The sequence below is a fragment of the Haliotis rufescens genome, unplaced genomic scaffold, assembly GCF_023055435.1.
Source record: "Haliotis rufescens isolate VD_foot unplaced genomic scaffold, xgHalRufe1.0.p SCAF_25, whole genome shotgun sequence".
NCBI lineage: Eukaryota > Metazoa > Mollusca > Gastropoda > Lepetellida > Haliotidae > Haliotis > Haliotis rufescens.
The window spans coordinates 1,014,584-1,028,066 of NW_025963946.1; the positions used below are offsets into that span (position 1 = coordinate 1,014,584).

The 13,483-nt window shown below is 44.3% G+C and overlaps 1 protein-coding gene across 1 annotated transcript in view; it reads left to right on the forward strand.

The window, feature by feature from the left end:
• Window positions 1-4,281: 4,281 nt before the first annotated feature.
• The window catches only part of LOC124141357 (sulfotransferase 1C4-like), a 28,909-nt gene continuing 19,707 nt past the window's right edge, over window positions 4,282-13,483 (forward strand). The window contains exon 1 of the mRNA XM_046509350.2: window positions 4,282-4,502. Within this exon, the coding sequence (XP_046365306.2) occupies window positions 4,352-4,502 (151 nt within the window). The 5' untranslated portion in view covers window positions 4,282-4,351. The remainder of the gene's footprint in view (window positions 4,503-13,483) is intronic.

Here is a 13,483-nt window from a genome sequence, read left to right on the forward strand (position 1 = left end):
TCTGCCCAGAGAGCGGAAGGTTGGTGGTTCGATCCCGCGACCGCCTCGTGTTGTGATGGATAAGAGCGTCTGCCCAGAGAGCGGAAAGTTTGTGGTTCGATCACCCGACCGCCTCAGTGGCGTCGTGGATATAGAGCGTCTGCCCAGAGAGCGGAAGGTTGGTGGTTCGATCCCGCGACCGCCTCGTGTTGTGATGGATAAGAGCGTTTGCCCAGAGAGCGGAAAGTTTGTGGTTCGATCACCCGACCGCCTCAGTGGCGTCGTGGATATAGAGCGTCTGCCCAGAGAGCGGAAGGTTGGTGGTTCGATCCCGCGACCGCCTCGTGTTGTGATGGATAAGAGCGTCTGCCCAGAGAGCGGAAAGTTTGTGGTTCGATCACCCGACCGCCTCAGTGGCGTCGTGGATATAGAGCGTCTGCCCAGAGAGCGGAAGGTTGGTGGTTCGATCCCGCGACCGCCTCGTGTTGTGATGGATAAGAGCGTTTGCCCAGAGAGCGGAAAGTTTGTGGTTCGATCACCCGACCGCCTCAGTGGCGTCGTGGATATAGAGCGTCTGCCCAGAGAGCGGAAGGTTGGTGGTTCGATCCCGCGACCGCCTCGTGTTGTGATGGATAAGAGCGTCTGCCCAGAGAGCGGAAAGTTTGTGGTTCGATCACCCGACCGCCTCAGTGGCGTCGTGGATATAGAGCATCTGCCCAGAGAGCGGAAGGTTGGTGGTTCGATCCCGCGACCGCCTCTTGTTGTGATGGATAAGAGCGTCTGCCCAGAGAGCGGAAAGTTTGTGGTTCGATCACCCGACCGCCTCGTTAATTCTATGCCCTTGCCGTGTCGTTCAAAAAAACGCTAAAAAAATAATAATATGATACTTGCTTTTCGCTTAGGGGATAAACACGCCTCGCCGTCTCGGAGTCCGCACAACGTGCCTGAGTTGGGTTCCATGTAACACCTGTGGTATGAGATCTCTGTGGCTATATGAGTGTATGAATAATCTTAAACGTGACGTTAAACCCCATTTCACCTAGCACACATCGTTAGAAATAGTCATCAAACGCACTCTTCTAGTATATCTGTGAAGGAGAGTAAACCTGCACGGTAATACCATCCTCGGGTATCAAGTGTGACATTTCTCTCAACTATGAAAGTATAGGCCCTCAGCGTCGCCTATCGCTCGGCGTAAGTGGAACCATACTTTGATCAGACACGGTGACTTGGTTGCATTGCACTAAATCCCAACGGCGTTGCAGTTGCTCATAATATCAATCACTGGTTTGTTAGCCCCAGACTTACTTGTTTACCGGTTCCCGTGAATGCTTGAATATTGCTGCCCCCGTCTTTTTATCCTGTTCACTGTAAGACTCATGCGTCCACGATGATCATGTGAGCAAGGTCTTACATGCACGTGTCAGCTCAAAGCTTACACTGTGAGGCCCTACCACCGCCCCACCACCTTCCGCCACGGAGTATATCGGTAATAAACAATTCTACACCTACAATTCTAATCGATGTCTTTCTAATTTATCCGAGAATATCCCTTTGCATCAAACATAAATAAGCATAGATGATTTTGGAAACATACAAAGCACCCTTCACCCCTCACAACTTTCATAGATGGACTCGTCAAACGCCAGACGTTTTGAATTTCTTGAGAAATGTCACATTACTTTTCAATATGTCTATTCATGAAATCCCTGGAATAAATGAAGTTAGAATTTAGCATAGATATGCCTTTCAACCATCAATATTTTCAAAAGAGCAGTCCAAGTGATGTACCATTTCAACGGCTTGAAGTCAAGATTGTGACTTGTCATCTTTAGGAGAGGTCCACTATTTATAGGGGACGTAGGCCTTTTAATGCGGGTTTCGGCGTTAGTTGCCTATGACCTTGAAGACAAATCCATAATAATTCCGGAAACAATTAATGTGTACGTAATAGGGGAATAAGTCACTTTAACTTTCGCTCAATAGACATCTGTAGAGGAACCGGAAGTGAACCCTGGGAAGGGTCACCCTGAGATAAGTGGCCGGCTTATTCGGTCAAAGATTCCGACAGAAACCGGATATGACAATGTATTCATCCGCACGACCTGTAAACCGTTTTGCCATTACGATGGAAAGCTAGATTGATTCCAATCGATCTTATGGCTCGACTCGTGTCTATCGCTATTGACATAATTATCGCCCGGCTGCAGGTGTCAGATATTGGTGCAGAATTAAGACATACGTTGCTATATCTGGATGTTGTCTTGTCCCAGTCATTCGGCCAGCGTCGCCTTGTACGTATTCGGACTACCCACGAGGAAATCTGCTGAATGCGTCTACGATTTTGTCGTCGTGTAATATTTGATATGAAAGAAAACGTGCTTGAAATCACAGTTGTTTGCTGAATACATTTTTATAGGCGACCTTCAGATATGAAGAAGTTTCACGCACACCAGTTGTTCATAGGTATTTTTTTAATAAAACAAAACATCGGAATGTTATGTTTGTAGCCATGGATGTTGCTGAAAAACCTTCTGAAGTTTTAGTGAGTGAGTGAGTATGGTTTTACGCCGCTTTTAGCAATATTCCAGCAATATCACGGCGGGGGACACCAGAAATGGGCTTCACACATTGTACCCATGTCGGGAATCGAACCCGGGTCTTCGGCGTGACGAGTGAACGCTTTAACCACTAGGCTACCCGACCGCCCCTCTGAAGTTTTAGGCTCATACAAGATGACCTCACATGGACAAAAAAATTGTGTCATAGGCATAACTTAGAAGTTGACGGATGACAAGATAGACACAATTTTATGGATAACAACTTTAATACTGTGAAAAGCAACGTTTCGGTATAGATCCTTATACCGTTGTCAAGCAAGACTGAATGAGGGACATTGTACAGAATATATATAGTAGGTGGACGATAAACAGTAGAGAGTTAATGGTATAAGGAACTATACCGAAACGTCGCTTTTTACAGTATTAAAGAAGTTGCTACCCAAAAAATTCCGTGTACCCCGTGTCTACCCTGGACAAAAGAATAGCATAAATGTGTTATACACACCTCTCTCCATTATGATATTTGTGCATTATATTCAGAATACAAAGAAGAAACTGATTGTTCGAATCCTAGATTTTCCTACCTTGTTTAACAGCTTCATACATGCATGTGTGTTATACTGATTTTATGAAACGAGTGTCAGACGTCTTGCATTGCCCGAGCGAGAGAGAGAGGGTAATACATGAATTCTCACACGAGTTTTGTAAAATCAATACGACTCACATGCGAGTTAATAATTTCTTTAATGCTCATTATTTCTTAATCCTTTTGAACTCCCCTTTAGGGAAATGCACTAATCACGACCGTCTCAGAAAACCACAATTGTCGAATGGCGTCCACAATCTTCAGCTGTGACGTCGTTTTTTAATGTCACGTCATTCCGACCTTACGTCACAATAAGATTCGAATGACGCCAACAAAGCCGCCTAGATGACGTAAGCACTGGTCCGCGTAAAGTGATATTTGCACGAGTGAACATTCGACTTTTTTAAAATTCTGTTAGTTTTAACCCTATGAGTAAAAGATACCCGCATTTCGTCCGTTTTATCAAAGTGGTAAACGGTTAGGACATACATACTTTGGGTTTTCTCCCAGGCGGCCCAGTCGTCTGTGCAGAGTTGCGTCCCTTGGGCACGCCAGAAACCAATGATTGTGGATTCGAATTCCGGTTCGCCCCGATTATGTTTCTAGGTTTGTCAGCACCATACCCGTGCTCGTGGGGTTCACCGAAGTGGTAAACGTCTAAGACCTGCATCAATTCGGGCTTTCCTCCCACATTAAGCAGACACGCCGTGATATCACTGGAATACTGTTAAAAGCGGCGTTCCAAACACTAAAACATTGAAGAATGAGACTTTATTGTTTCAATAAACTGCCATTACCACCAATCATGAGCGGGAATAGATATTTCCAACCATAGCTCCATAATCAATTTGATATAAAACAACAACAATCAATGTCAATGTTTTATCGTCTGCTATTTGCTCACAGGTCCGCGCGATACCGGGTCGTCCCATATACTAATGAGGGATTTGGGTGCACTTGTATGACTCTGAATTGTCTATTAAACATGAAGCAATACTAATATTCTAACGTTATCGACTTCAACACTGAGTTAAATATATACCACAGCAATCTCATTAACGTGACAATCGATAGCCCAGAACATACCTGTCGCCCCTTCGACAAAATCGACTCGCCCGAGTCACAAGCAATCCAACTGTCAACATGTCTCACAAACAGAAAACATTCTGGCAGCGCTGGGGTTACGCTCTCGGGAGACTTTCAGCGCGTTGGAACAATTCGAATTATGACGGCAGAAATCAGTCACAAGTTACCCGGGGAACATGTCTATGACGGCATTTTGTTTTTTGGATATACTCCACCGGATATTCTGGACGCCGTGAAGGATTTTGAAGTGAGAGATGACGATGTGTTCATCATCACCTACCCGAAAGCAGGTAATGTCCCTCACGGCGTTAGTTACATTGGACTCGATGGGACTTCTGTTGTACATCGGAAGTTATCTCTTAACATGCATGGTCAATAACTTTGAATATCACTGAGATTATTTATGAGTAGACATTGACTAGTTGTTAAAATTACTTTGCTTAACCATTTATATATGAAATATCCATAGCATAGCCCACGGCAGGAATAGACCCGGCCTCTAAGTCCGTTAGACCAAGACTAGAGAAAATCTGGACGGAGTTGTTTTTCTCCCAAAATTTAGCTATTTTGCATAAGCCACTAAAAAATAAATAAAATTAGTCCGAAACGAGTTGCGGACGAGTTCGATATGACCAAAGGTGTCTACCTCTGAATGGTATGAAATATTTATCACGTATTATAGTGACATCTTTAATAATACGTAAATTACATGCATAGATGCAGCTTTTATCACGTGTTTTTTAAAATATATCCCTCAAGTCGTATATTCAGAGAACAGGGTTGCTATTTCCAATATTAAAACACAATCTTTACACTTTTTGATGTAACTGTTAATCATTAGTTTTGATTGGGGAAATTTGGAAAGCGATTGATTGTGTCTTATAGAAATGAAGACGCGGCGAGGCGACTTCCTGAAATCAGCGAATCTCCATACCAAATATACTCCCATGTTTGATAGTAGCTAGAAATGAAATAAACATGAAATGGTAATTCGATGGTTATATATTTTTGGGTTTTGGGTTTTGGACCTAAGTTTGCAGTGTTTCGGCAACTGCTTTCAGCCTTGTAACGTTTTGATAACTCTTCAAATGTTTTGGTCAAATCCAATTTTCAAGCGTACACTTTCTTTTGTCCGTCGTTTTATTATAACCGTTAAGGTTTCATGTGGACAGACTGCGACATTCTTATAGTTAGCCCAGCATTGCATTTTCCAGAGATGAAAATATTGCATGCTTCCAGTGCTTGTAAGAAGGCGGAAGAAGGGGCGAGACAAAACCGTTTCAGGAATAATGATAGTAATGCAATGGTGGTAACACAATGAATTAATGCTGTTAATGCACCTAGTATACACTGTGTGACGTCACTCAGTGGAGCACGAACACACAAGCTGGAATGGTAGAGACTGCTGGTGCTGAATCTGGTACTTATAGTTTGACACACTTAACATGGACGTTATGCCCCGAGTCACATTCAGAGACCATAGTGATGGTTCTTTTGATGCGTACCAACGTATGGCATATGTAACATATTGTCAGGCAGCCGAGAACTTCAAAAACATAGTTCCACCTACGTTAAAACAGCTCTAATTGAATCACTGCATCTGCCCGAGGCAAGTGTGTCCACTATCCTATATCATCAAAGCCTAGTTTCTACCCTTGCCGCATCAAGGCCACTTTCCTTGGCTCGACCCTGGCGCCACCTCGCGTAGATCACGAGTTGTGCCCCTTGTAATGAAAACGCGATATCCAATCAGATCGCTGTTCTTAGCTCGCACAGCTTCACACAGACAGCGACCACCATAGGCGACGACCTTGCGATCAGATAACGAAATAACTCGCGATTTCACCCCTGACACAAAAACATAGGCAATCGTTTTTCGATGAAAAAGACGTTTCAACAAAGACAGGCAGCAGTAAATTTCTTTCATACGAAGTCATTCTTCATACCCGTCGTGGATGTTGATTTTGTGAAACGTTCTCTGATTGGACTATCGATATGTGCCATAGTCCAATCATATTTAGCACAGAAAAAGGGGCTTGATGTGGCAAGGGTGGAAACAGGACTTTGATAAAAAGGCTAGTGGACGGTCTTACCTCGGGAAGATATAATCACTGTACAAAAACGTCCCATGTGAGAAAGATGGCACTCACTACCCAGAACGTTGTTGGTTCGAAGCTGATGTTTTCTCCATATTCGGCCTTGGTTGGGCTTGTAATAGAATCGGCAGCATTATGTACCGGACATCCTTGAACCATAGTTGCAGCACAGCCAAGGGACGTCAAGTTAATAACACATAAGCATTTTGTGTAATTTTCCCATGACAGCCTACCATTTCTCACACACAATCACCGTGTAGATTTGTGCAAACATGTACTGTAGGACCTTTACGTGTTTGTATGGCGTCCGAAGCACAATTACTTAATTGAAAACTCATCCGATTGATTATCAGGATAATTTGACTTATCTGCACCCAAACACGCATTTACGTCGTCTCCAAATTTGATCAATAACAGAATATGATATCTATTAATGTTTAAGCTTAACGCGTCATGCCAGTGAACCGGAAATAACCTGCTGTCAGCATGTTTTCTATTGAAATGCGACATTGTAGCTTGGTTTGTTTGTTCGTTGTTTAACGCCGAACTCAGCAATATTCCAGCTATATGACGGCGGTTTGTAAACAATTGAGTCTGGACCAGACAATTCATTATTTAATATCATGGGCATCTTTCCACGCAATTGGGATTCGATGACATCAACCAAATCAGCGAGCTTGACCACCCGATTCCGTTAGTCGCCCCTCACAACGAGCATAGTCGCCTCTTGCGGCAAACATGGTTACTGAAGACCTAGTCTAACCCAGTGCCTTGGTACCGCTTCGAAACCAATGGACCCATACGTGGTAGATTCTGGTAGACGGATGCGAGTAACGTGAGTCTTGTTCTCAATTCCAGGACGCGCGCGAAAGCAACACGAGGTGTAGCTTGACCGTTAGTAGTGTTGGCAATTGGACATAAAATCAGGACTGATGACTGGATCATCCTAACCGATCGATGCCCAAAATTAATCGGTTAGCGTCGTTTTGCTAATTTTCAATGTAAAGTTCAGTTAACCTAGATCACACCTTTGTGCGTACGGTCGCTTGGTCGTTTGGATTAATCGGAACACCACTATCCAACAGCATCGCCAGTACTTCACATTTTTGTAAACCGCGTTCTTATTCTGAGACATGCCCTTGAAGTACTGATGGTCCAGTAGCTGCACAAGGCCACGGGTACCCTACGTTGAACGTTTTAAGGCCTTATGTACCATGGACCTACATCAATGAACCCTTTTACGGCCATACTTACGATGAACTTACACTCAAAGGAACATGTTACGGCGATACGTACGATGGACCTACATCAGAGACCCCTTTTACGGCGATACTTACGATGAACTTACACTCAAAGGAACATGTTACGGCGATACGTACGATGGACCTACATCAGAGACCCCTTTTACGGCGATACGTACGATGAACTTACACTCATAGGAACATGTTACGGCGATACGTACGATGGACTTACTCTCATAGGAACATTTTACGGCGTTACGTACGATGGGCGTACACTCACGGGAACATGTTACGGCTATACGTACGATGGACCCACATCAGAGACCCCTTTTACGGCGATACTTACGATGAACTTACACTCAAAGGAACATGTTACGGCGATACGTACGATGGACCTACATCAGAGACCCCTTTTACGGCCATACTTACGATGAACTTACACTCATAGGAACATGTTACGGCGATACGTACGATGGACTTACTCTCATAGGAACTCTTTACGGCGTTACGTACGATGGGCGTACACTCACGGGAACACGTTACGGCTATACGTACGATGGACCTACATCAGAGACCCCTTTTACGGCGATACTTACGATGAACTTACACTCAAAGGAACATGTTACGGCGATACGTACGATGGACTTACTCTCATAGGAACATTTTACGGCGTTACGTACGATGGGCGTACACTCACGGGAACATGTTACGGCTATACGTACGATGGACGTACACTCACGGGAACATGTTACGGCGATACGTACGATGGACGTACACTCACAGGAACATTTTATGGCGATACGTACGATGGACGTACACCCACGGGAACATGTTACGGTGATACGTACGATGGACTTACCTTTCAGAGGAACATTTTACGGCGATACGTACGATGGACGTACACCCACGTGACCATTTTGTGAACCTTTTTACTTGAAGTGGGTCTGTAAATAAGGTTCTTGAGGTTTTCTGATGTACAGTTTTGATTTTTAGCGACACCTCATCTTTGATTTTTAACATTAGGGTTGACAAAGAATCCTTGACTTTCATTAAGGGTTGAGACTGTATCACAATACAATACACCATGCCACACAGTCCTCATGTTAAAGACATGCATTCCACCATTAAGGGAATGCTACTGTTCCAACAAAAACACATTTGGTCAATTAAAATAAAGTAAAATAAGAGTTACTTACATCACTTGTATATACCTCAACATACTGTATTTTACCATTCATTTTCATAGTGAATGTAGTTTACATGTTAACCTATATACACGTAATTGTTTGTATCGACACATGGCTTCGCCATTTACTGTACAACATAACGCGATGTACCTAATTATCTGGACAGGTAACCCCCCCCCCGAATTGATTGTGGGAAGCTGGGTGGCCCACCAGTCGTCTAAGGCGCCGCCATTCGCTGTGCAGAGTAACGTCCCTTTGGGCACGCCAGAAACCTATGATTGTGGGTTCGAATCCCGGTTCGCCCCGATTATGTTTCTAGGTTTGTCAGCACCATACCCGTGCTTGTGGGTTTCACCGAAGGGGTAAACGTCTGAGACCTGCATCACTTCGGGCTTTCCTCCCACATTAAGCTGACACGCCGCGATATAACTGTAATACTGTTAAAAGCGGCGTTAAACCCAACTCACTCACTCACTCACTGTTCTGAAGGGCCATCGTTTCCCAATAGACGGCTGTCAACCAGAACAGTGCAGAATCGACTGACATCGGCAGGATTGAAGTACAGAAGGGTAATCAAGCGTCCTTTCCATGCCGATCATCAACGGAGGATTCGTTTAGCAATGTGTTTGGCTCGGAGAGCTTAGGATCTGAGGACTTGGTCAAGAGTCCATTGGTTCGAAGAGAGCAGGTTCCTGGTTCCTGACACAGATAGCCGTTATGAGGCATAAAACATGGCCAACACACCCCGGAACGTAAGGCTGGGTGGCTGGGTAATGGTTTGGGGTTGCCTGTCCCACGATTGTAATCTTGATCTTGTCGCCTGCCAGGGAAACCTCATTGTGCTGATTTCGACAACCACCCACTCGCCACCCGACCTGTAAACAAGGATGACAATGCTAGGCCACATCGTTCCCAAGCAGTAACAGGTTATTTCCAGAACGAGGCTGCGAGGACTGCCGTGGCCTGCCATGAGTCCTGACCTGAACCTGCTCGAGCATATTTTGGACATCTTGGGACGTCGAGATACAGGCTATGCACCCATTGGTACAGACTCTGGACCAATTGGAGGCAGTTCTTCATCGGGAATGGCTGTATCCCATTCAGCAGATCGACTTCTTGGAGGGATGAGAGACGGAGGCTTGAAGCTGTCATCCGGGCACATGGCGGGTTTACCCTCTTTTGATGGTTTGTGTCATGAATGTTATCTTTGGGCTGGAAATGACATTTTCATCATTAGTTATCATGCTGTGGAATTGTATTCCTGATTCAGCACCTCCATACTTTTTGTGCCTATTGTTTTTGCACAAATACAGTGCCTCTGAGATTTTGTTGGAATCATGAAAATCTCAAAACAGGAAAAACTTTTTGTTTTCTTATTGTCAGAGGTGTCTTGGAAACCACATTCGTTTTCCAGAAGGTTTCGTCGTCAGGGTTTCAATGCCAACGCTCGGACGACCAGTCATTGTAAAATATACAAGGGGTGCTTAAAATGTTTCTTTGTGTAAAGATACAGTACTAGAATTTCTCCTGTTTAACCACTATTCCAGTCGAGTTGATACAGCTCTATACTAAATATATATCTTGTCCTGTGTTAGCTGCCGTAACCGTATCTCTGCGTGCTGCTCTTCATAAACGATTTTGATATTGACTCGTCGCTACAGAAAGCCACGGGCTGTCAAACAGTGAGTGTTTTCCTAATAGATCCCTGATCTAAATCTGTATCGCGCTATTTTGTGCATTATATGGTTCAGCAAAGTGTATACGTCGTGATCTAAGGACAGGTGCAACATGATTCTCTCCCCAAGGAACTTGCCTCCAAATACGAGTATGTTATAGATCGTGCAACAATATAATTACTCATCGAGTTAGATACCGGAACGGTAACGATTTTCCAGCCGCCATTGCGCTAAGCGACGGAGGTCAAATATCCGTCCCTCAGCATGAATTCAACCCGATAAGTTCATGTCGTCGTGTACCAATTGCGTGGATCGATGCTCATGATGTCAATCACCGGATTGTCTGGTCCAGACTCGATTATTTACTGACCGCCGTCATATAGCTGAAATATTGCAGAGTGCGGCGTTAAACAACAAACAACAATAATATACTATGAATGTGATTGGTTTTATACCAAATCCCTAATCGCAATGGCCTTAAGGAGAGTGGTGAAAAGGTTTTCACGCAGGTGTTGACAAACGTACATGCGAGTGGTGACAAACGTACAAGCAACTGGTGACCAACTTACACGCAAGTGGTGACAAATTACACGCAGGTGGTGACAAACGTACACGTAAGTGGTGACGAACTAACACGCAGGTGGTGACAAAAGTACACGCAAGTGGTGACAAATTACGCGCAGGTGGTGACAAAAGTACACGCAAGTGGTGACAAATTACACGCAACTGGTGACAAACTTACAATCAAGTGGCTATTGCTTCAGAATGCCTAAACACTTGTGAATGCTGTCTTGCACCGCAATCATGACTCTGTGTGTGCACAATAAACATCATGTGTTGAGACGTGCCGCAACATGGGGACCCCCACGCGGTATGGACTTATTACAGGGTAATAGCGCAGTGGGACTGCTTGTTACGGTGCACTGTGTCACGTTGAAATCGAGCATATATGTCACGGTATTGGCGCCAGCCATTACCCGTCTTCCGTTACGGGAATGGGGTGATACTGAAGCCGCCTATTTATATTGATTGTGAAAACTGGAGAGATTTGTTACAACACACACTAGCTTAATTCTCAGTGGTTTTGATTTTATGTTTTTCTTTGGCCGCACTTTGCGTGGTATCAGGTGGTAGTCAATTTGCCCATGGTCGTTAAAAGCCTGTTTCGATTGGCTGAACAATTAATTGATTATATGGTAATTTTTCTGTTTTCTATGATTTATTTCTGTATCGAACCACAGCTCCATTTTTTTCCAGAAATTATATAATATTATGAGTTTTATTTTATTGGCTCATTTCAGAAAAACGAAACAAAAACACAAACTTAAGCTTAAGGGGGGGGGGGGGGGGGGGGGGGGGGGGGCATCGTTCGTCAGGTGTGATTGGACACAGTTTCAACAGACGTGCCTAATATGAATTTGTTTCAAACGCCAGTGAGCGAGTGAGTTGCATGGGTTTTACGTTTTTGGCAATGTTCCAGCAATAACACGACATGGGGCACCAGAAATGGGCTTCACACATTGTACCCATGTGGAGGAACGAACTTAGACATATGGCGTAACGAGCGAACCCCTTCATATGAGCACACAGCACAGCAACCTTGGTTTCGTCTGGTATTCTTTACACGGTTTACAGTTTATTATATTGAAACAGTCAGTGAGTGAGTTGGGTTTAACGCCGCTTTTAACATTATTCCAGTTATATCGCGGCGTGTCAGCTTAATGTGGAAGGAAAGCCCGAAGTGATGCAGGTCTCAAACGTTTACCACTTCGGTGAACCCACGAGCACGGGTATGGTGCTGACAAACCTAGAAACAGAATCGGGGCGAACCGGGATTCGAAGCCACAATCATAAGTTTCTGGGGTGACCAAGGGACGCAACTCTGCACAGCGAATGGCGGCGCCTTAGACGACTGGGCCCGCCGCCCCCTCTTATATTGAAACTAATAAATATACATCTATGGCGTTGCACAAACATGTTGCCTCTTGTCTTTAAAACCAGGGTTCTTTCTACAAGGCACGATAGGAAACATTTGGGCGGACAGGCACGATGTAATGTATATGTACAAGACTTGAAACAGTGGAACGGACAACGTTGTAATGTATAGATACGGCTGTCGCAAGTCACGGTCGTTTCGTGGAACAGCCCAATCTCTACAACATTGAACCTTCTTCAAGAGAATGTTATTATCCACGATAGCAAATACATGTATCTTCTTTCGAATGTTTTTTCTTGAAATACTGGGGCGGTAGGGTAGCCGAGTGGTTAAAGCATTCGCTCGTCACGACGAAGACCCGGGTTCGATTCGCGACATATGCACAATGTGTGAAGCCCATTTCTGGTGTCCCCCGGCGTAAAACCATACTCACTCACTTGAAATACTTGAAGTTTCCATTGGCCATATTCTTTAGGCAAGGGAGTTAACGGACTATAGAAGTCCAGTTTCCATGGGCATGTCTGAATGAGTCTCCAAAACACATCATTGACGTAATGGTGGAAGTGACTCACAAGACTGATATGATCATTTTCATTGTAGGTATCTTTTTTCGAAACTACCTATCTCCCTTTACACAGAACTACGACTACTACTGCTGCTTCTGCTGCTGCTGCTACTACTACTACTACTACTACTTCTACCACTACTACTACTACTACTACTACTACTCTACAACTAATCCATTTATATGGCGCTGTATTCCATGCATAGGCATGCTCTGGGCGCGTAGACATTACCCCGGTCAATTGATCAGTGTGCTCTCGCTATTCATTCTCAGCTCCCTGAGGAGTATACACCCCAAGCTGCATGTGAGGCGCTAGAAGTTTAACAGTCATCTCATCCTACCGGGTACCCACTCACTGCTGGGTTAACAGAGGCACATTTCGAACAAAGTCACTTGCCTTAGATGACACCCCATGTGCTACATGTGCTCCAGTGTGGGGCAGGAACGAAGCCTGTATACTATAGTAGCTGCAGTCAGATGCCATGCTGCAGTTTATTTTTAAAGAATGAGTAAATTATTTGCCCTCTATTTCAACGCACTAATGTTACTATATTTTGAAATTGTTAAGAT